General features: G+C 46.9%; 2 protein-coding genes across 3 annotated transcripts in view; one reads left to right on the top strand and one right to left on the bottom strand.

The window, feature by feature from the left end:
* Grin1 (glutamate ionotropic receptor NMDA type subunit 1) overlaps positions 1-128 on the bottom strand; it is an 11,282-nt gene extending 11,154 nt beyond the window's left edge. The window contains exon 1 of the mRNA XM_055599764.1: positions 87-128. Within this exon, the coding sequence (XP_055455739.1) occupies positions 87-128 (42 nt within the window). The remainder of the gene's footprint in view (positions 1-86) is intronic.
* Positions 25-20,451, top strand: Man1b1 (mannosidase alpha class 1B member 1). Of its 2 annotated transcripts, XM_055599948.1 has the most exons (13): positions 25-252; positions 692-800; positions 1,687-1,802; positions 5,143-5,297; positions 8,026-8,129; positions 9,625-9,810; positions 12,265-12,413; positions 12,705-12,893; positions 16,219-16,409; positions 16,751-16,871; positions 17,393-17,590; positions 17,698-17,829; positions 18,614-20,451. In XM_055599948.1, exons 1-13 carry the CDS (start codon positions 127-129, stop codon positions 18,815-18,817), a joined length of 1,980 nt encoding a protein of 659 aa, XP_055455923.1. In that variant the 5' UTR covers positions 25-126; the 3' UTR covers positions 18,818-20,451. The 2 variants fall into 2 exon arrangements, with proteins under 2 accessions (XP_055455923.1, XP_055455924.1); XM_055599949.1 differs by lacking the exon at positions 12,265-12,413 and having other exon boundaries at positions 12,709-12,893.
* The last annotated feature ends 34 nt before the right edge of the window (positions 20,452-20,485 follow it).

Genomic DNA, 20,485 nt, shown 5'->3' on the forward strand with positions numbered 1-20,485 from the left:
GCGCACTGATGTCTAGGGCGATGGGCGGGGTGTGGACTCCTTCGCTATGGCAGCCCGCGTTTCCCCTGAGTCTTGGGTTTCCTGACACCTCCAGCAAGCGAGATCTCTTGGGCAGTCGTCGCAGTCATGTACCCGCCGCCGCCGCCGCCGCCGCCGCCGCCGGCGCCTCACCGGGACTTCATCTCGGTGACGCTGAGCCTGGGCGAGAGCTACGACAACAGCAAGAGCCGGCGGCGGCGTTCGTGCTGGAGGGTGAGGCGGGGCCGGGCCGGGGAAGTCCTGCCGCGGGTAGTGCCTAGCTGGAGCGTCCTGGTCTCTTCCAGCTTCCCGAAGTTCCTCTGCCGCGTCTGGTTCTCGCGGCTTGAAGCCCGGTGTTGTTGGTTCCCCTGCCTAATGCCAGGTGTTCTGGGGGTCCTTGGCTGAGGGGCACATACACAGCATGTATTGTCAGATGTATGGTCGGTCGATGCCCGAGCCAGGTCATGGAGTTTCAGGAGTTTTTCTCCAGTGTATGTGCAGCTGGACAGATGGTGTACAGTGCTTTTGCCACGTATGAGCTAGTGTGCTGTCACTTCTGGTGCTGCCCTAGTAATGTAAACTTTGCCCTCAAATGAGACCATACCATAGGGTTTCCCTGAATTGCCCTCCTCGCCGAATCTGTGACAAGTGTCTTTTTCTGGCTCTTTCTTAGAAATGGAAGCAACTTTCGAGGTTACAGCGGAATGTGATTCTCTTTCTCCTGGGCTTTCTGATTCTCTGTGGGTTCCTGTATTGTCTTCAGGCGGCTGACCAGTGGAAAGGTATCAGAAATACCAGTGGTGCTAGGGCAGAGGGGATGCAGGCTGAGGTCAGATATATTTTCTCAATCCAGATGAAACAGTACCAGGAGGCATATGTGTTGACAGATTAACAAATGCAGCAAAAGGGGAAATGGAACTCAGTCTGACCACCTGGTTGTGCAGGTGACCTTGTAGGCTGCTCTCTAAGTATTTGGTGCCAATGGTGCTGCCTCCCTTTGTCAGAGAACATCAGTCAGGAGCAGCTCTAATCACATGTATCCCTACCGTGTGTTACTGTGTGTTTGCTAAGGACCAGCAGGTTTCCTGAGGGGGTGGGTAAGATTGCTGCTCTTGGAGACCCAGACAGTACTTTAGACTGCTCAAATCAAGTTGCCTGTTTACCACCGTGTTGTTCTTTCCAGTATAGACACTTGATTATGTTGGGGGGGTAGGGGTGTTGTATGCATGTTGTGCTTAAGGACACACTCTGCCAAATGCTTGGGAAAGAGTAGGCTCAGCCTGACATGGGCTGTAGTCCCAGCACTTGGCAAGTAGAGGCAGGAAGAACAGGAGTTGAGGCTAGCCTGGGAAAAATAAAACCTGCCCAAGGGGATGTAGTAACACTTTTAATCCCAGTTCTTAGGAGGCAGAGGCTGGCAAATCTCCTGGTCTACAAAGTGAGGACAGCAAGGGCTACACAGAGAAACCCTGTCTCAAAAAAAGCACAACAATTATATGTATATGTGTATATACACACATATACATGTATATAATCAGATTTGATTTTTCTGGACCTTCTTGAATTCAGCGGCTTCTTGGATTTCTCACTACCTAAAACAAATGACACCTGTTTAGACATCTCTTATGGAGCCTATTTAGGCCTCAAGGTGAAAATTTTCTTCCACAGCTCTGAGTGGCAGACCTGCAGAAGAACAGAAGATGAAGCCAGAAGTCCTGCCTGTCTTACCAGCCATTCAAAAGGAAATTACTAAATCAGAAGGGTTTTCAGACATAGTCTCTCAGGTATTTCCAGTGAAGTGGGAATTGTCACTCCACTATGTGGAGTTGTCACTGGGGTCTGTTTTGGAGCATTGCAAGTTGGCCAATAACTGCCTCAAAGAGGCTGAAGTTTTTCTTTTACCTGTCACTTCAACCTCACACTTGCTTCATTCTTTTTGAACACTACCATGGTCTAGCTCCTGTGTTAGGTGCTGGCTGCCCACTTATGAGGAAAGAGACTTCACTTTGGAGGAACCACAGAAACTGAAGGGGCGGTGAGAGGCCAGCAACAAGTAGAATTAGACAGTTGGCACATGACAGAGTGAAGACAGTGTTGAGTGGTGGAGCCACTTCTGTGAAAGTGTTCAAGAAGCCCATGTCTGTCTGGATGGGCAGAGCAAGGCTGAAGGAGATGGAGCCCCACAAGGTGACCTTCCAATGGAGCCAGGCTGGGGAGTAGGAACTGAGACTGTCCCATTGTGGTTCTGGTGGTGCCTAAGGGGTGTGGATGATGCTCAGGAAGATCTGAGGAGGACCAGGTGGAGATGCTTCCCAATGAAGGAAGGTGCTTCACAGTTAGGTTATGGTGTGGGAAAGAGGGAGAATCCCTGTGTGAAGGGGCTGGTGAGAAATGAGCAGGAGCCAGCTTAAAAGCATGGGGCTACTCCATCTGATTGCGGTGTTATTCGTAGTTGGCAGTGTGGGGCCATTGTGGATAGGCTGTATTAGAATCACCTGACAGGGGAGTCCTGTGTAGAGGTAGTGTAGTTTGTCTAGAAAGAGTTTTGTGAACAGCCAGGTCTCATTCTCAGGTACCCACTCTGAGAAGCTTAGGGTTATGGGGAGTATGGCTGATGAATTGGAGCCTAGAGGTAAGTCGAAGAGCCAGTTGCTGAGAGCTGACTTATGATAGAGAAGGTCCAGACTCAGATTTCCTGAGTTGGGGCAGTTGCTCACTGCAGTTGAGTTCCTCTACATCTCTGAAGCCTTTAGCTATCTTTTTTATCCCTTTCTTCTTCTTCCTTCTTCTTCTTTCTTTCTTTTTCTTTTTAATATAGCCAGTGTTAACATAGCCTAGCAGATGTTGCAAGACTTTAACTTCCCCTGTGGGTAGCATCTTGGGCATAGGTGGAGGTTTCATATCCCTGTTGACCGTAGGGTATCATACAAACCAAAAGCCCTTGCTAACAGCCACTCTGGGAAACTACATCCTCAAGACTGGTTTCCGATTGAGAAATGGATGCACATTGGCCTAGGATCCAAGCATGGGATGTTAGTCCTGGTGAATTTGGGCATGCCTTCATTCTAAACAGGGGGTGTTTACTTTTTCTTCTTCAGAAAGCATGTTGTTACTAAGTTGCCAGATACTCAGTAGAAAGTACAAAGCAAGTAGAAGAAACCAGTGCAGGCAAGCCCCGTTGATCAAGCCATAGGGAAGAAAGGGTCGAGTTTGAAAAGGACAGTTAACATGCCATCCCTTTGAACTGTTGATACAGCTTTTGGGTAAAAAACTTGCTTCTAGACAGGGTTTGTGTGCACCTGCTAGTTTCCCCACGGTGATGATACTTTGGTTTTCCGAGTGTGTGTGTGTGTGTGTGTGTGTGTGTGTGTGTGTGTGTGTTTGCCTGTGGCCCATGAAATCTTCCTAACAGAAAGAATGTAGAGATATTGTGTGATAAAACTTTTCCTGTGGAAACACATCTACTCACCCCAGAAAGGGATCCCCCAACAGTTTGGATACCACTGAACTCCAGCTTGGTGGACCAGTGACTTTGGAGCAGAAATGACTCATGACAGCTGCATCACCAAAGCCCACCCCATGGCACAAAGCTCAGAAAACTGGGAACCTGGAGCTCCCAGGCAGCGCAACAGGTTGGAACTTGTCATTTGCAGGTGCCTCAGTTGGCCCTAACCTCTTCCAGCAGGTGGGCTGGTTTCTGCTTTTCTCAGGCAACTGCTCTGTCAGTCTTTGCAGATTGGCTTGTCTGAGTGTCTTCATTGCAGCTCCACCTCTTTCAGAGGGACTCTCAGCTTTAATTGCTTATTCTGGCAGAGAGAGGCCTCCTGCTTAAAAAGCTTGCCTACAGGATGGAATGTTTTAATCAGGTGGAAACTTTCCTGCTCTGGAGTTTCCCTGAAGCAGTTGTATTTGCCAGGTGCAGGAGAAAGTGTTCTGAGTCTCTTTCCAGTGGTTCAGTGTGCTGCTGCCCTCAGCAACTTTATGAACTTGTCAGTTCTCAGCCTCTAGCTTTTCTCTACCTTGTGTTCTACTGTTTATGCTTTAACTGATTTCAGTGTCACAGGTGTTAGTAGGAAAATTGGAATGCTAGGACATATACAATGTGAAGCATGCACAGCCACCCTACTCAGGGCAGATTTTTACATATCTGTTGTACTTTAGTAGTAGATTTAATTGGATAACATTTGAACACAGTTGGGGATAGGTGTCATGTGAGTGAGTTTTTTGAGACAGGGTTTTTTCTCTGTGTATCCCTGCCTATCATGAACTCACTGTAGACCAAACTGGCCTCCAACTCAGAGATTTACCTGCCTCTGGGGCCAGAGTGCTGGGGTTAGGTCTGTATCATGTGCATTTGTTGTTGTTGTTGTTTTTGTTTTATTTTGTTTTGTTTTTCAAGACAGGGTTCCTCCATGTAGCTCTGGCTATCCTGGAACCCACTGTAGACCAGACTGGCCTTTGAACTCACAGAGATCCACCTGACTCTACCTCCAGAGTGCTGAGATTAAAGATGTGTGCCACCACCACCTAGAGTCATGTGTGTTTTTATCCTATTTTGGTTATCTTCTGTCATGTAAGTTCTTATAGCTGGGTCATTCATTGTGTTTATGCGTTACCAAATCATTTATTGAGGATATAAATAAAGCTAAGAGTGAATTTCTTTGCTTGCTGTTGTGGAAGCACAGAATAAGTCTGGGTGTATACCATCCCATTGACAGCACTGGGTGTGAGGGTAGAAGTGGAAACCCAGCCTGTGATTTGTAAGAACCTGAGGCTTTCTACACTTTCTCAGATGGAGTGTGAGTAACCCAGGTTGTCATCCACAGCGTCTTTATCTTTATTGTTCTTATCTCTGGAGGACTGTTTCAATTTTAAACTATTCCATCAAGGACTCTCAACTCTTTATCCAGACCTGTACTAGCTATTTGGTATTTCTCCAGGTTCCTAAGCAGCTCATCTCTCAAACTGCAGAAAATTAAAAAGTGAAACCAATTCCCTGCAAGGCTTGGCCTACTGCCCTCTTTGGGTATGGTACACACTTGAGGAACAGAATCTTACACATGTAAGGAAGCCCTGGCCATGACAGGTGATGTATTTTTGCATATGACTCTTATTTTGGTTTAGAAGCGGCAAAAGCATTTCCGGCGAGGTCCTCCCCACCTGCAGATCAGACCCCCCAACACAGTCTCCAAGGATGGGATGCAGGATGATGCTAAGGAGAGGGAAACCGCCCTGGGGAAGGCTCCACAGGAAGAAGACACACAGAAAGCCATCATCAGGTACCAACCGACGACAGCAGTAAGCACAGTCTGATGCCAGCTTGTCTGGTTTTGTTTTATTTTGCTTTAATGAAAACTCACTTTTTCATACTTCTTATTTAAAGCAACAGTATTCTAAGGATGGCTTCAATAAGTTTTACTATACAGTCACATTTCAGAGCCACATTTGGTCCATGGCCTGTTCTTGTGTACAGTTGTATCTGAGAGCAAGGCAATTTTAAGGGATGTGAGAGTAGAGGGTCAAAGAGGAATAGAGGTAAGGAGGAAAGTGAGAGTTGGTCTCTTTCTGTGACAGGGGCCTCTTTCTGTGACAGGCAGTTGTGGGAGTGACAACTGGTTGATAGGCACCGCCTATTCTAGACACTTCTGGTTTGGCAGTAAGCACAATGAGAAGGCAAGGCTTGTTCCTCTGGACTGAGCCCAACAAATTTCTTGCTTGCAGTACCCACAGACACCTCAGTCTAGATGCCTTTTGGCTTCATTTCCTACTCAGTGTCACATTGAAAACATTGGGTGCAGCTCTGCCAGGAGGGATGGCCTAAGCTCTAAGCCTGCACAGCTGTTCTGAGGATGTGGAACCTGAAGTCTTAGAGTCATGAGCACATAAGGAGATGGTGTGGAAGTAAGCAGTGTAGACAAGTTCCAGGGAGAACAGTGGCCTGGAGAAACTCTTGATCATGTTTGTAGGAGAAAACGGTGTGCTTCCAAAGCCAGTGTCTGATGCAGCTTATAATGTGCTCTTAAAAACAGAAGCTCTCTTCAGGGAATCTTATGAAAGAACAGGGAGATAGACCTGGAGGGAACAGGAGCTCCACAAAGAGAGCAACAGAACCAAGAATTCTGGCACAAGGGTCTTTTCTGAGACATACTCCAACCAAGGACCATGCATGGAGATAACCTAGAACCCCTGCTCAAATGTAGCCCATGGCAGCTCAGTCTCCAAGCGGGTACCCTAATAAGGGGAACAGGAACTGTCTCTGATATGAACTCAGTGCCTGGCTCTTTAATCACCTCCCCCTGAGGGGGAAGCAGCCTTACCAGGCCACAGAGGAAGGCAATGCAGCCGGTCCTGATAGGCTAGGATCAGATGGAGGGGGGAGGAGATGAGGGAGAGAGGGTGGGATTGTGAGGGAATAAGGAAGGGGGCTACAGCTTGGATACAAAGTGAATAAGCTGTATTAAAGAGGAAAAAGCTCTCTGAATGGAGAGGGGCAGTAGCTGAGCCTTGGCCCAGTTTTGCTCACTCAGGGTATTAAAGCAATTCTTTGTGTTCTTGCTTCAGCCACATATGTGTGCTAAAGTTGGAATGACAGAAGAGTAGCCTGGCCCCTGTGTAAGGATGACATACAGCTCTGAGAAACACTATATTGCAGAAAATAAAGAGAAAAGCCAGACATGGTAGTACACACCTTTAATTCCAGTATACGAGGTAGAGGCTGGTAGATATCTGTGAGTCTGAGGCCATCCTGATTTACATAGCAAGCTCCAGGCCAGCCAAGGATACTAAAAAGAAAAAAAAAAGGGGGGGGGGTGGTTGTTGCTGAAGAGATAGATTTGAGGTTAAGAACACTTGTTCTTGCAAAGGACATAGGTTCAGTTCTCAGCACCCACATAGTAGCTCACACAGTCATAATTGTAGTTCTAGGGGATCTGACTTCCTCCAGTTTCTGAGGGCACCAGGCACACATGTAGTACAAATATATACATGCAGGCTGGGCAGTGGTGTCATATGCCTTTGATCCCAACACTCAGGAGGCAGAGGCAGGCAGAACTCTGTGAGTTCCAGGATAGCCAGGGCTACACAGAGAAACTATCTCAAAAAACTGAAAAAGAAAAAAAAAAAACTTAAAGAAAGACAGAATACACTATAGAGCCAGTTGGTGGTGGTATGCCTTTGATCCCAGCACTCACGAGGCAGAGGCAGGCAGATCTCTGTGAGTTTGAAGCCAGCCTGATCTACAGAGCAAGTCCTAGGACAGCCAGGTCAGTTACACAAGAAACCCTGTCTTGAAAAACCAAAAAAAGGGGCTAGAGTGATGGTTCAGGTTAAGAGCACTAGCTGTTCTTCCAAAGGTCCTGAGTTAAATTCCCAGCAACCACATGGTACTCACAACCATTTATAGTGAGATCTGGTGCCTTCTTCTGGCTTGCAGGCACATATATAGGCAGGATATTGTATAAATGGTAAATAAATAAATCTTAAAAGAAAAAAAGGAAGAAGAAGAACAACAACGAAAAGGAAAGCTTTGGGTCTACACTTAATCAGATGTCATGTGGCAGCCATAGATAGACTCCCCAGATGTCAAATCTATGAGTAGAGATAGTGCCAGTCTAGGCAGCTACCCTGACTCCTGTGCTGATTTTACTTCACTTTGGATTTATGCAGTAAATTGTAGTTACCACCTTAAGAGCTTCAGCCTCTGGCCACTGCATCCCTCCACAGGGCTGCTCCTTGAGTTTCCTACAGATCTCAGGAACTCCTCTTGTTTAGGCTCTCCCTTAGAGCAGCTCTGGGATTGTCTGCTCCACATCCAAGTGGCTGTACCTGGGAAGAGTTCCATGTTCCAAGTAGTCTGGTTTGTGTCAGGATTCGTTGGTTGTTTCCTGTCACTCTGTGTTGTGGCTCCTACAGGGGTGAGTTCATCTGGGAGCAGGCCTTGTCCTAAGCAGTATGCGGGATTTGGAGGGTATAAACAGCAACCAGTTGATGCTTTCCCCTCTCTCCAAGCTGGCGGGGAGCAGTGATTGAGCCTGAACAGGCCACTGAACTCCCTTCAAAAAGAGCTGAAGCCTCCACATCTCTTCTGGCATTCAGGATGTGGAAAGAGCCAGGTGAGTTTTTCCACTTCTTTGCCTCATGAGAGCCTGTGCCCAAGAGCCTGGGGGTTGACACTCTACATCCAGGTCATAGCCTCTGCCTGCTGTCTGTGCAGCTCATCCTTTAGCATCCATGTTCTGGCCACATTCTTCTTGCAACCCTTATGACTGTCTGTGGCTTCTTAGTTGCCCTGGCTTTTTGCGTGAGCATTGAGCAGCCAATGCTGTGTTTGAGAAGTTTGATTTTGCCATTCTGCTCCTGGGCCAGGTTGTGCCTTAGCATAAGAAAATACACAAGATTAAAATCATACATTTTAATACTAAAGATTCAATAAAATAATTTTTTTATTGTTTTAGTTTTTCAATTTTTTTTTTTTTTTTTTTTCTTTTTGAGACAGGGTTTCTGTCTGTAGCCTTGGCTGTCCTGGAAGTCAATCTGTTGACCAGGCTAGCCTTGAACTCAGAGATCTGCCTGCTTCTGTCTCTTAAGTGCTGAGTGTGCTACCACCACCTGGCATCATAAAAATAAATGCCTTGTTAAAGAAAGAAGAGACACAAGTGTCCCTTGATGTGTCAACTTCTATACTAGTCTGTGGGTCACTGGAACTATAGCATTATTTATTGAGATCTTCTTGGTTTTGGCCTTGTGCTAAGAGCTCTGTGTGTACCAGCCTATTTCCATTCTCATAGTATGCCTGGCCTGTTTCTGTTATTATACCCTTTGAGATAAGAGATGTCTGCATAGTTCCATTGTACATACAGGAACTGAGGCTCTGGCTAGTCATGCTAGGGCCCACTCACAGGAATGGTGCCCTCTTGATTCCAGCACCAGCTTGTTGGGGCACATGGAGATCACTGTGTTAGGAATGGTGGGGCCAGGCCATGTCATCAGCAGAAACCTTAGAACTTAGTGGGAAAAGGCATGTGTGACAGTGCACAGACTGTTCTATGCTGCCTAGTTTGGAAGAAGAAAGCTCCCTGTGGAGGTGAGGTACTCTTAAGGAGACCATAGATGCTGGTGTATTTGCACATGCTCTTGTCCCCTGGGACTCTGTAAGTTCATTTGCTTGGATAATATTTGTAAACCAAGGATGTGTAAGCTGCAGTCTGCTCAACCACTGATTCCTACTTATTTCCAAGTTCACATTACACACTCTGGTGGGCAGACACTGTGTTCACTATCTGCTTTAGAGGGATTTACTCTGTAATGTTGAGTTGGACCATAGGAATGGTACCCTATTTCCCTTGAACAGAGAGGGACCTGAGGTCCTAGTGCTATTGAGTGTGGCCTTCAGACAACATGATTACTGGTCACTGTATGCCACTGAGGGCCTGACTGTTGTGCTTTGGCCTCTGCCTTATCTGCTTCATTGTAACTCACCCTGCCCTTTTTATACTCTCATGGTTCTGGCCAGTGCCCGTCTCAGTGCGTTAACTGAAGAGTCACAGTGGGTCTTTGGAAGCCCCAAGAGTGGGGCTATATGCTATCCTTGTGCTTTCTCCTTTCTAGCTCCCCCGAATGAGCGCCAGAAGGGGGTGATTGAGGCCTTTCTCCATGCTTGGAAGGGTTACCGAAAGTTTGCTTGGGGCCATGATGAATTGAAGCCTGTGTCCAAAACCTTCAGTGAGTGGTTTGGCCTGGGCCTTACCCTGATCGATGCCTTGGATACCATGTGGATTTTGGGTCTGAAGCAAGGTAATGCTTCCATTTTGGGTTGGACTGAGTTCCATGTGTGATGTGACACATAAGCCAAAGCAGAGTGTGAGGGCTCCCTCCATGTGGGCCATGCATGCGTGATGTGTATGACATCCATGTGAAGACAGACAAGCTAAAGCAGAGTGTGAGGGCTCCCTCCATGTGGGCCATGCATGCTACTCCATTGGACTTTGGTTTTTTGTCCTGGATATAGGAAAATGTGTACTTGCTGTGTGTGGTCGGGGTCTGTTTTAATCCAGCTGCTCACTCAGGGCAGCTGTCTCTTACCTACTAAAAAGCTGTTTGTGTCCTTGGATTTTCATCCAGTCTCTGATGACACTAGGATACACTAGGGACTACACTTGCCTTGGCTCTGTATCTCCACGATGTCCTCCTTAGGTTATGCAGATCCCACTTAATTTGGTAGTATGGGTCCTTAAAATTTCTAAACTGATAATTATTTTTATTTTAATTCATTTAAAAGACTTATTTTTTTATTTGTATTTTATGTGCATTAGTATGAAGGTATCAGATCCCATGGAATTGGTATTACAGACAGTTGTGAGTTGCCATGAAGGTGCTGGGAATTGAACCCAGGTCCTTTGGAAGAGCAGACAGCGCTCTTCACCACTGAGCCATCTCTCCAGCCCCAGAATTAGTGATTTTACATGTGTAGGCATGTGTGCCTGTATGTAGGTATGTGCATATGAGTACAGGTGCCCTTGTAAAGCCAGAGACATCCTCTAGAGCTGGAGCTACACATAGTTACGAGTCTCCTCACGCTACTGAGAGCCGTCCTACAAGAGCAAGTACTCCTCACTGCCAAACTGTCACTCCAGCGCCTTTGCTTAACTGCTTGATGGTTGTTGTTGCTCCATGTGCAATAGCACCTGCTGGGGATGGTGCTAACTAGGGCCGATTCATGGTGCGAACCTTTCTCTGCAGAAGGCATTTTGTTTGGGGTTTCTTGTTAAATTTATTTCTTTTGTGTGTGGGCGCTTGTATGTATTATGGCACACTTGTAGGGGTTGGAGGCCAAATTGTGGAAGTTACTTTTCACCTTCCACAATGTGGGTTCCAGGGATTGATCCTAGGTTGTCAGACTTGGTGGTAAGAACCTTTATCTACTGACCACTTACCCTGTTTGTTTTTTAAAGGCAGGTCTCAGCCTAGACTGACCTTGAACTCACTGTATCTTCCTTGGGATGCTACACAATGCCTGGCTTTGTTTTTTGTTGTTGTTTGTTTTGGTTTTGGTTTTAAAAGACAATGTCTTGGGGATAGAGAGGAAGCTCAAAGTTTAAGAGCACTGGTTGCACTTCTGAAAGACCAGGTTCTGTTTCCAGCACCCACTGGCAGCTCACAACACTCTGTAGCCTCAGCTGCAGAGAATCTGATGCGTACACACAGTACACAAACACTCATACAGGCAACATATCCATACCCATAAAATAAAAATAAAGTCTCAAACTGGATGCAGTGGTGCACGCCTGTGATCCCAGCACTTGGGGAGACAGATGCAAGGGTCTCTTTCTGAGTTCAAGGCCAGGTTGGTCTACAAAGCTAGTCCAAGACAGCCAGAGCTACACAGTGAAACCCTGTCTCAACAAAAGAAGTCTCAAAATACAATTTTAAAAGATTTATTTTATGTATATGAGTGCTCTCTCTGTATGCACACCTGCATGCCAGAAAAAGGCATCAGATCTCAGTAAAGGTGATTGTGAGCCGCCATATGGTTGCCAGGAATTAAACTCAGGACCTCTGGAAGAGCAGACAGTGCTCTTAACTGCTGAGCTATCTCTCCAGCCACTCAAAATATATTTTAAAGCAGTATCCTGGGGAACTGAAGAGTTGGCTTAATGGTTAAAACACTCGTTTTGGGGCTGGCTAGAGCTATGGCTCAGAGGTTAAGGGCACTAGCTGCTCTTCCAGAGGTCCTGAATTCAATTCCCAGCAACCACACGGTGGCTCACATCTATAATAAGATCTGGTGCCCTCTTCTGGTGTGCAGATGTATATGCAGACAGAATATTGTATACAAATAACTAAATCTTTATAAATACATACATACATATATACATACATACATACATACATACTAGTTGCTCTTCCAGAGGATCCAGGTTTGATTCCCACTACCTATGGTGGTTACAGAACTCCTTCCAGGGGGAATCTGATGCCTCTGTAGCATTACACATACCTGGTGCACAGGTAAGTATAGGCACACAAAACACCCACGTATATAAAAATAAATAAAATAAAAAACAGGGTCTTAGTATATAGCTTTGGCTAACCCAAAAGGTACTGTGTAGCCCTTGGCTTTGAACTTTTAGCAATGCTCCTGCCTCAGCCTCCCAAGTGCTAAGATTACAGGCCTGTGCCACCAACACTGTTCCATCGTAGAATGACAGATATGTAAATTTGTTCCTTTGCTTTCATTCTTTTGTTACACAGAATTTAAGGAAGCCAGGAACTGGGTGTCACAGAAGTTAGACTTTAAGAAAAATGTCGATGTCAACCTTTTTGAGAGTACCATCCGCATCTTAGGGGGCTTGTTGAGTACCTACCACCTATCGGGGGACAGCCTCTTCCTGAGAAAAGCTGTGAGTGTTCTTGGCTGAGGTTTCCTGTGGCTTGGTGTGTGGAATTTTTTCTAGTTTCCTCTTGCAGTGCATTTGAGTTTCTTCCTCATTGGTGTGTATGAGCTGCCGCAATACTGTTCTTTGTTGCTGTAGTGTATAGGAAAGTCCTCTGGTGCTGTAGCCTAGGTTTTTTGTGTAATGGGTATTAGAGAGCCACCAGACTATGTTTCTCCACTTGTTTGGGTGCAGATGGGTGACAGGTGAGAAAAAAAAAACATCTTAACTTGAATCTTTGTTGTGCTTTTATGCTAGGAAGATTTTGGAAACCGACTAATGCCGGCCTTCACCACACCCTCCAAGATTCCGTACTCTGATGTGAACATTGGCACTGGATTTGCCCACTCACCCCAGTGGACTTCAGACAGCACAGTGGCAGAAGTGACAAGCATTCAGTTGGAATTCCGGGAGCTCTCTCGTCTTACCGGAATTAAGAAATTCAAGGTAGGGCTAGAGAGGTGGCTCAGTGGTTAAGAGCACTTGCTGCTCTTGCAAGAGGATGCAGATTCAGTACAGAAAAACTGTTTGATGGCTCACAACCCTCTGTTTTGTGCTTTTGTTTGTTTGTTTGATTGATTTGAGGCAGAGATTCACTGTATCACCCTGGTTCACCCAAATGCCATTATATAGACCAGGCTAGTCTGGAACTCATAAAAATCCACCTATTGCTAAAATACTGGGATTACAGGTATGAATCACCACATTCAGTCCCCTTAAAACTCTTTATAACTCCAATTCCTTGGGGCCTGGGACCTTCTTCTGGCTTCCATGTGCACTAAGCATGCATGTGGTACAAAAACTCATACACATAAAATAAAAATAAAATCTCATTGGGGCAAAAAGAAAAAAAAAAATTCCGGTAGAACAGGGAGGTTCTAGCTAGACAGTTTCCCTGGGTCTAAGTGCTTCTCATGAGTGTAACTACTGTGGAGTTTTTTTACTGTGCAAATTTCATTTTTTGTTTTACTATTTAAAATATTAAATGATTTGTGCGTGTGTGGAGGTGAGAGGACAACTGAGGTGGACTCTGCTCTCTTTCTGTCTTTATACACATGGGTTCCAAGGATCAAGCTCAGGTCTCCAGGTTGCATGGCAAATGCTGTTACCTGCTGGGCTGCCTGATCTTCAATATGTCTGTTATATAAAACCATCTATTAATAGCCTTCCTCATCTTGTGGAATGGAGACATCTGCCAATTAAGAACTCTGTGCTTCCGTTCCCCAGCCTCTGACAGCTGCAATCTACTGTCTCTCTGTAAAGGGGTATGTACAAGGGACTCGTGTGGGTAGAATCCACATGAGCTGTGTTCTAGTGGCTTTTCCAGCTCAGCTTCCTTTGTGTGGCTGCAGTTGTTGGGGTTTCTCTCTCTCCCATATATGGACTTCACTATGGTTGTGATGCTGTGCTGCAGATGCTCACATTCAGGTTGCTGCTCAGTCTTAGCTCTCAGAGTGATGCTGCTGTGCTATCTGAGATGCACTTTGAATTCCCTGGACTTCATCACTTGAACTGGAATTGCTTGATCATATTCTATGTTTACTATTTCAGAGAACCAGCATAACACTTTCCACTGCGACTGCACCATCTTACTTTCCCGTCAGTAATAACAAGACTCACACTTTCTCCATATCCTCAACAACACATTTTTCTTTGAACAGATTCTCTAAGGTGATTGGTGTGAGGCAGCATCTCATTGTGATTTGACCTGTATTTCCCTAGTGCTCCTGACAATGAGCATCTTTTCATGTGCTTATATTATTGCCCTGGAAAAATGTCTATCTGAGTTCTTTTGACCATCACCTCTTTCTGTTGGGTTTTAGGGATTAAACTCAGGGCCCTATACACCCTTACCAAATGCTCCACTATTGAAGCTGCACTGTGCATTACCTCTTAGCCCACTTTCTAAATGGATTAGGATTATTTATTTGGTTTTGTTTGGGTAGGGACTTTGAATCTTCCAACTTTATTCTCTTCTTTCTTTTTTCATTCTCTCACACAATACATCCTGACCGTAGTTTCCCTCCTTCTAGTCTTCCCCATCCCATGGCCTCTCCCCACCTTTTCTCGCCTCCAGATCCACAGCTCCTCCATTACCCTTCAGAAAAGAGCAGGCCTCCCAGGGATATCTACCCAACACAGCATACCAATATATAATAAGACTAGGCACAAACCCTCATATCAGGATGAGGCAGCCTAGTAGGAAGAGAATGGTCTCAAGAGTAGGTGGAAGAGTCAGACATACCGCCACTCTCACTGATAGGAGCCCCACAAAAACACCAAACTAACAACCATAACATATATGCAGAGGACCTAGCATGGACCATGCAGGCTGTGATTGCTGCTTCACTCTCTGTGAGACCCCATGAGCCCTGCTTAGCTGATTCTGTGAGCCACATTCTGGTATCCTCAACCCCTCTGGCTCCTACAGTTCTTCCTCCCCCTTTTCCAGTGTGTTCCATAAGCTCCAAGGGGAGGGACCTGGTAGGGATCTCCAGTCTGGACTCTCTTTCCACCCAATGTCTGGCTGTGGGTCTCTGCATCTGCTCCCATCAGCTGCTGGAGGAAGCCTCTCTGATGACATTTGCACTCTGCAGTGATCTGGTGATTTGAAATTTTTTGAGAATTGTATGTTAGGGTGGGCTTTTTTGTGTTGCAGAAAGATACTGGGATTGTAAGAGGGATTGCATTGACTTTGTAGATTACTTTGGAGAGGAGGAACATCTCAACAGTCAAGTCTTCCAATCTGTAAACATAAGAGCTTTTATTTATTTATAGCAGTCTTTTGTTTGCTTGTTTTGTTTTGCTTTTGAGATAGGGTTTCTCTGTGCAACCCTGGATGTCCTGGAACTTTCATTGTAGACAAAGCTGGCCTCAAACTCAGATATCTGCCTGCCTTTGCCTTTGAGTGTTGGGTGCTTGTACCACCACCTCCCACTTATATCAGTTTTAGTACCTTTCTTCAGTGGTGTTTTGTTTTGAGACAGGATCTCACTGTATAAACCAGGCTGGTCTTGAAGTCACAGAGATCTGCCTCCCTCCACATTTGCTCCCCTACCCCCTTAGTGCTGGGATTGAGGATCATCACACCTAGCCCTTTCTGCAAACTTGCACCTCTGTAATTGATTTCTAAATATTCCATTTTATTCTTTATGAAATATTTATAATTTTCTCATAGCTTTTGTTATATTGAGATGGTCCCCTTTTGTTTTATTTAGTTTTTTTGTAGTATCAAGGATTACCAAATCTGAGGCCCTATGCATGCTCAAACCCTTTTTATTTCTCATTGGTTACATATGTTGTTAAATATTTTTATCAGGAAATGGAAGAATTGTTTTTTTCTAATGGTTTTGGGGTTTTTGCTTGTTTGTTTGTTTGTTTGTTTAGATAGGGTCTCAGTCTGTACCCCAGGCTAGTCTTGAACTTGATGCATTTCTCCTTAGTTACAGGCCTGTGCTATCATTCATTGGTCTGATGTTGTTTGATCATCCTGCTGTTATTTGTGACAGTTAATGATTTTCATGTGCATTTTGAGTCATGAGGCATGACAGGTTAATATGTTGCTAAATTGCCTTACTATCATATTGTGGGAGGACCTCTGCACCCACTTCGGTAAAGAAACCAGTTTAGTTTTATTCCTGCTGGTGCTTTCGTGTGGCTTTGGTGCTAGGATATTTCTGGCTTCATGGGATAGGAAGTGTTCCCCCTTCCATCTCCTGAAGTTTGAGAAGAATCGACTGGAGTAAGCCCACTTTACCCTTCTCTGCCACAGGAGGCCGTGGAGGAAGTGACAAAGCACATCCACTCCCTGTCTGGGAAGAAAGACGGGCTGGTGCCCATGTTCATCAACACCAACAGCGGCCTCTTCACCCACCCGGGAGTGTTCACCTTGGGTGCCAGGGCCGACAGCTACTACGAGTACCTGCTGAAGCAGTGGATCCAGGGTGGCAAGAAGGAGACACAGTGAGGCCTGACCACTGCCTGATGCAGGCCCCAAGCTTCTGTCCCCATCCTTTGCTAGGCAGAGTCAATAGTGCAGCAGGGGGCTAGGCTCCTCTACATGAACTTATTTCCCAAATACCATGGGCCATTCGGCAAGGCCTGCCTTATGTCAGTGTTCATGTTGGCAGGTGCTCAAGGGCCTGAGCCGTGACTGGGACTGTGTGCAATATGTGCTCCCTGGGCAGGGCCAGATCTATAGGTCTCATGTGTGGGTCAAGTTTAGCAAAGCTCCTGGTCCTGTAGCTCTGAGAAAGACAGTACCATGAGCATGCTCAGAGCAAGTTGACTTGTGCTATTTACAGGTGTCTGGAAGACTATGTTAAAGCTATCGAGGGCATAAAAGCACACCTGGTACAGCATTCTCAGCCCGGAAAGCTCACTTTTGTGGGAGAACTTGCCCATGGCCGCTTCAATGCCAAGATGGTAAGTTGTGTGGACTGGCAGAGCCTTCAGGAAGCTGCCGCTTTGTTTGTGACTTCTAAGGCTTCTGTTTGCCGAAAGTAACGAGGAAATCTGGTCATCAGCTATGTGCCATGGCCACAGGCTGACCTTTGCTGCCTGGTTGGAGCTATTCTCATGAATATTCCCAAACAGAGGTCCCACATACCCTGCAGTAGCAGGAATGGCCTCTCCCATGACCAGCTGCCTTCCTTGTGGTTCTCTCTGTGGTTCATGAAGTGCAGCAGATATCTGAAGGTATTTGTGGGGAGGTGGAAGGAATCCAGAGAGCCTGGGTCAGTATGACCCCCTGTAAGAGCCTACCCTCTACTTCCCCCTGGATTTTAGGACACAGAGTGCATTGCCTGGACCCAAGTCAGCACATGACAAGTGTTGCTGAGCCTCGCTGCCCCTGGGCTTCTCCCCAACAGTTTGGCCAAGTGCACTTGGTACTGGCCACGCAGCACAGGCCTTAGCCCAGATATGAGGAGACACTTTGATTCCAGGACCACTTGGTGTGCTTCCTGCCAGGGACACTGGCCCTGGGCGTCCACCATGGCCTGCCAGCTGACCACATGGACCTGGCTCAGGCACTCATGGAGACGTGCTACCAGATGAACCGACAAATGGAGACAGGTCTGAGCCCCGAGATTGCACATTTCAACCTGTATCCTCGGGCAGATCATAAGGATGTGGAGGTCAAGGTGAGCCTGGGCAGGGGCTGCATGTGGGCAGGGGTAATGCCAGCAAGAGTGGATACTCAAAAAAAAAAAAAAGTGCATACTCCCTGAGTCTCTTGCTCTGCCCCTAGCCAGCTGACAGGCACAACCTGCTGCGGCCAGAGACTGTGGAAAGCCTCTTCTATCTGTACCGTGTCACAAGGGACCGCAAGTACCAGGACTGGGGCTGGGAAATCCTGCAGAGCTTCAATAAGTACACACGGGTGAGCTGGAGGCACCTCTCAGTAGTCTTGGTTGGTGACAGACACAGCCAGGGTCCTGCAAAGCTCTGGCTGTACCCATCCTTGGGATTGTTGTGGCACAGATGGGGAGGAGCCAGCTTCCTGGGGCCTCTAGTTGGCTGCTCCTTAGTTGTGTGACCTTGATAGTATAGTCCTCTTGCTGAGCTTGCTGGTATCAGGGCCCTGTTATCACTAGAGGCTTTCTGATGCCCAGTGTTTCTTGGCTCACTGTCAGGATCCAAGCTTTTCTGAGAAGGGTCTCTTTCTCTTGCTCATGGCTTATGAAAAGTGTTCAGTGACCCAGAACACTGCCCTCACCCTCACCCTCCCCAGCTGGTGTTAATGGCCTGCCTTGCCCTCTCTCTTCCTGGGAATTGGTCAGAAAAGGTTGTAGGGCAAGGTGTGGTCTAGGTAACCCCTACTTTGTCCCAGACCTTAACAGCTTCAGCTTCCTGCCTGTGCCTACCCTAGGTTATGTATAACAAACTAGATCTTGGACATGTCCTGTGGCTGTACCCTTTCGAAGGTAGTTTTTGCCCACTCAGGGGTTGTTAGTATTTTACAGGTTCCTCTGTGGAACTGTAGTTGATCTTGGCCATTACTTAGGTGGTTGCTAGGCCTGAGCCTAATCTGGGGCCATATATGTGGGATTGAGCAAGTAGCCTGAGTGATACCTCTGGTTGGTGGCTCTTCTTGAGGCTTGGCTCTTTATATTGGGCCAAAGCTATGCTCAACCTGTGTTATTGAGGCTTTGACTCCTTTGCAGGTCCCCTCAGGTGGCTACTCATCTATCAACAATGTCCAGAATTCCCAGAAGCCTGAGCCCAGGGACAAGATGGAGAGCTTCTTTGTGGGAGAAACGCTGAAGTACCTCTACCTGCTGTTTTCTGATGATCTGGAGCTGTTTAGCCTGGACACCTGTGTGTTCAACACAGAAGCCCATCCCCTACCCATCTGGGCTCCTGCCTAGGAGGATAGCACCTAGCCTGGGGACTGATAGAGGCAAGGTGGTCCTTTGGGTCTGTGACCTTCACAGGGCCCACATAGTTTTGGGCAGCCATCAAGTGTGATGCCCCTGTCCAGTTCTAGGTTCCTCTTATCTCAGCTTTTCATAAATATGGTAGGAGGAACAGGAGTCCAAACAGGTATGGGAATCTGGGATTTAGACTGACTAGTCTACCAGAAGCCTTTGACTTCCTTGTAAACTCATGTGACTCCTGGTTCCTATGCCTGAAGGACCCTGTTGGCTGGCTGCAGGCAGCCCCATGGTAGTCCCCAAGACTTATCACCTCCTGGGACCCAGTGCCTGTATGGAGTTCAGAGTGACAGCCCAAGTCAGTGAGGTGCTGGGCTTGGCCTGAAAGCCTGTGAAAGCCTGACTGACCCACAGGTCTGGTGGGCCAGTGTGACCTCGAGGGGCCTTGTGGCTCTAGTGTTTACGGGTTGGACTCAGGGATCCTCCTGGCTACCCTACTGGGCTGGCAGGGGTTAGAGCAGCAAATTTGTCTTACTCCCAGGATACCCTGGTATAATGTGACTTCTAAGTTGAGATGAAAGTGGACTTGGCCCACTGTAATGAGCCCTGTGTCAGGGAAGGAGTGGGATTTGTAGACTGACCTTAAGGAGATAGCAAGTCCTCTAGGTAACATCTCAGTAACTGCCCCTAAAGTCACAAATTTTATCCACTTCAGGTAGGAAGAGCTGGGAAGGGCAGGCTTTGGAGATGTCCTGCAAACAGACCAGAAGGCTTGTTTGTGCTGTCTTAGAATGGTCTGTGAAGGTCACCTCCTGACTGATGGATGGAGTAACGCCAGGAGCATCATGTTCCTTTCTTGTAGTGAGATGTTTGTGCCTTCGTGTCTGAGCCAATGGACGTGAGGGTAGAGTAGGCCTTATCTTTGACTGTCTCTGACCATTGGATTGGATTCTCCTATCTCAAGACCAGGCCAATCCCATGTAGAACTGTGTAGGGTAAACTGGACAGAACCTAAGACACCTCAAGGTTCTGGGCCTGTGTTCTTGTGCACCCCAAGATCTAGAGGTTTGACATGCTCACTCCCCATCTGTAGCTCAGAGCATCTCAGTGGCAGCCACCCTGTGCCTGAGGCACAGTAGTTGCTCCAGGGACTTCCTGTCAAAATACTTGTACCCCAAGCCAGCTCTAACCCCAAAGGTGTCTACAAAGAAGGACCTGCCTGGTGACATGTCCTGAGGCCTCAAATTCATGTGTAGAGGTGGCCTACCCACATCTGTCTCCCAGCGCTGCCTTCCTGCACCAGGAGCCCCATAGCTTTGTGAACAGGCAGGTTCAGGCTGTGGACAAGGCCTAAGCAGTTGAGAAGTGTGTGTCCTCCAACTCCCAGATGTCTTCTTGAGGATGTGGTTAGTGTCAAGGGGATAGCAACTGCCCTGTGGCCTTCTGAAGAGGACTAGAACAACTGGACACAAGATGTGCACAAAACTGGGAGCCACACTGAAGCAGCCATGGGAATGGTCTGGGGAGGGGAGGCTGGTCCTCAGTAAAGGCAGATTTCCCTCTCTCACCCAGGAGCACGAAACCTGAGAGCTGGAGTCTCTGCTTAATAAATGTCTAGTGTCCCAGCAGGCTGTGTGCAGTACGTTGTCTTTCCTAGAGCGT

Source organism: Psammomys obesus, unplaced genomic scaffold (assembly GCF_907164565.1).
Source record: "Psammomys obesus unplaced genomic scaffold, mPsaObe1.curated_primary_1811, whole genome shotgun sequence".
In the NCBI taxonomy this organism is placed as follows: domain Eukaryota; kingdom Metazoa; phylum Chordata; class Mammalia; order Rodentia; family Muridae; genus Psammomys; species Psammomys obesus.

Coding starts and splice junctions, on each gene's coding strand:
- Man1b1 (XM_055599948.1), top strand. CDS start 127: ATGTACCCGCCGCCGCCGCCGCCGCCGCCGCCGCCGGCGCCTCACCGG. Junction 253..691: donor GGCGGCGTTCGTGCTGGAGG/GTGAGGCGGGGC, acceptor GCTCTTTCTTAG/AAATGGAAGCAACTTTCGAG. Junction 16,410..16,750: donor GGTGGCAAGAAGGAGACACA/GTGAGGCCTGAC, acceptor TGCTATTTACAG/GTGTCTGGAAGACTATGTTA.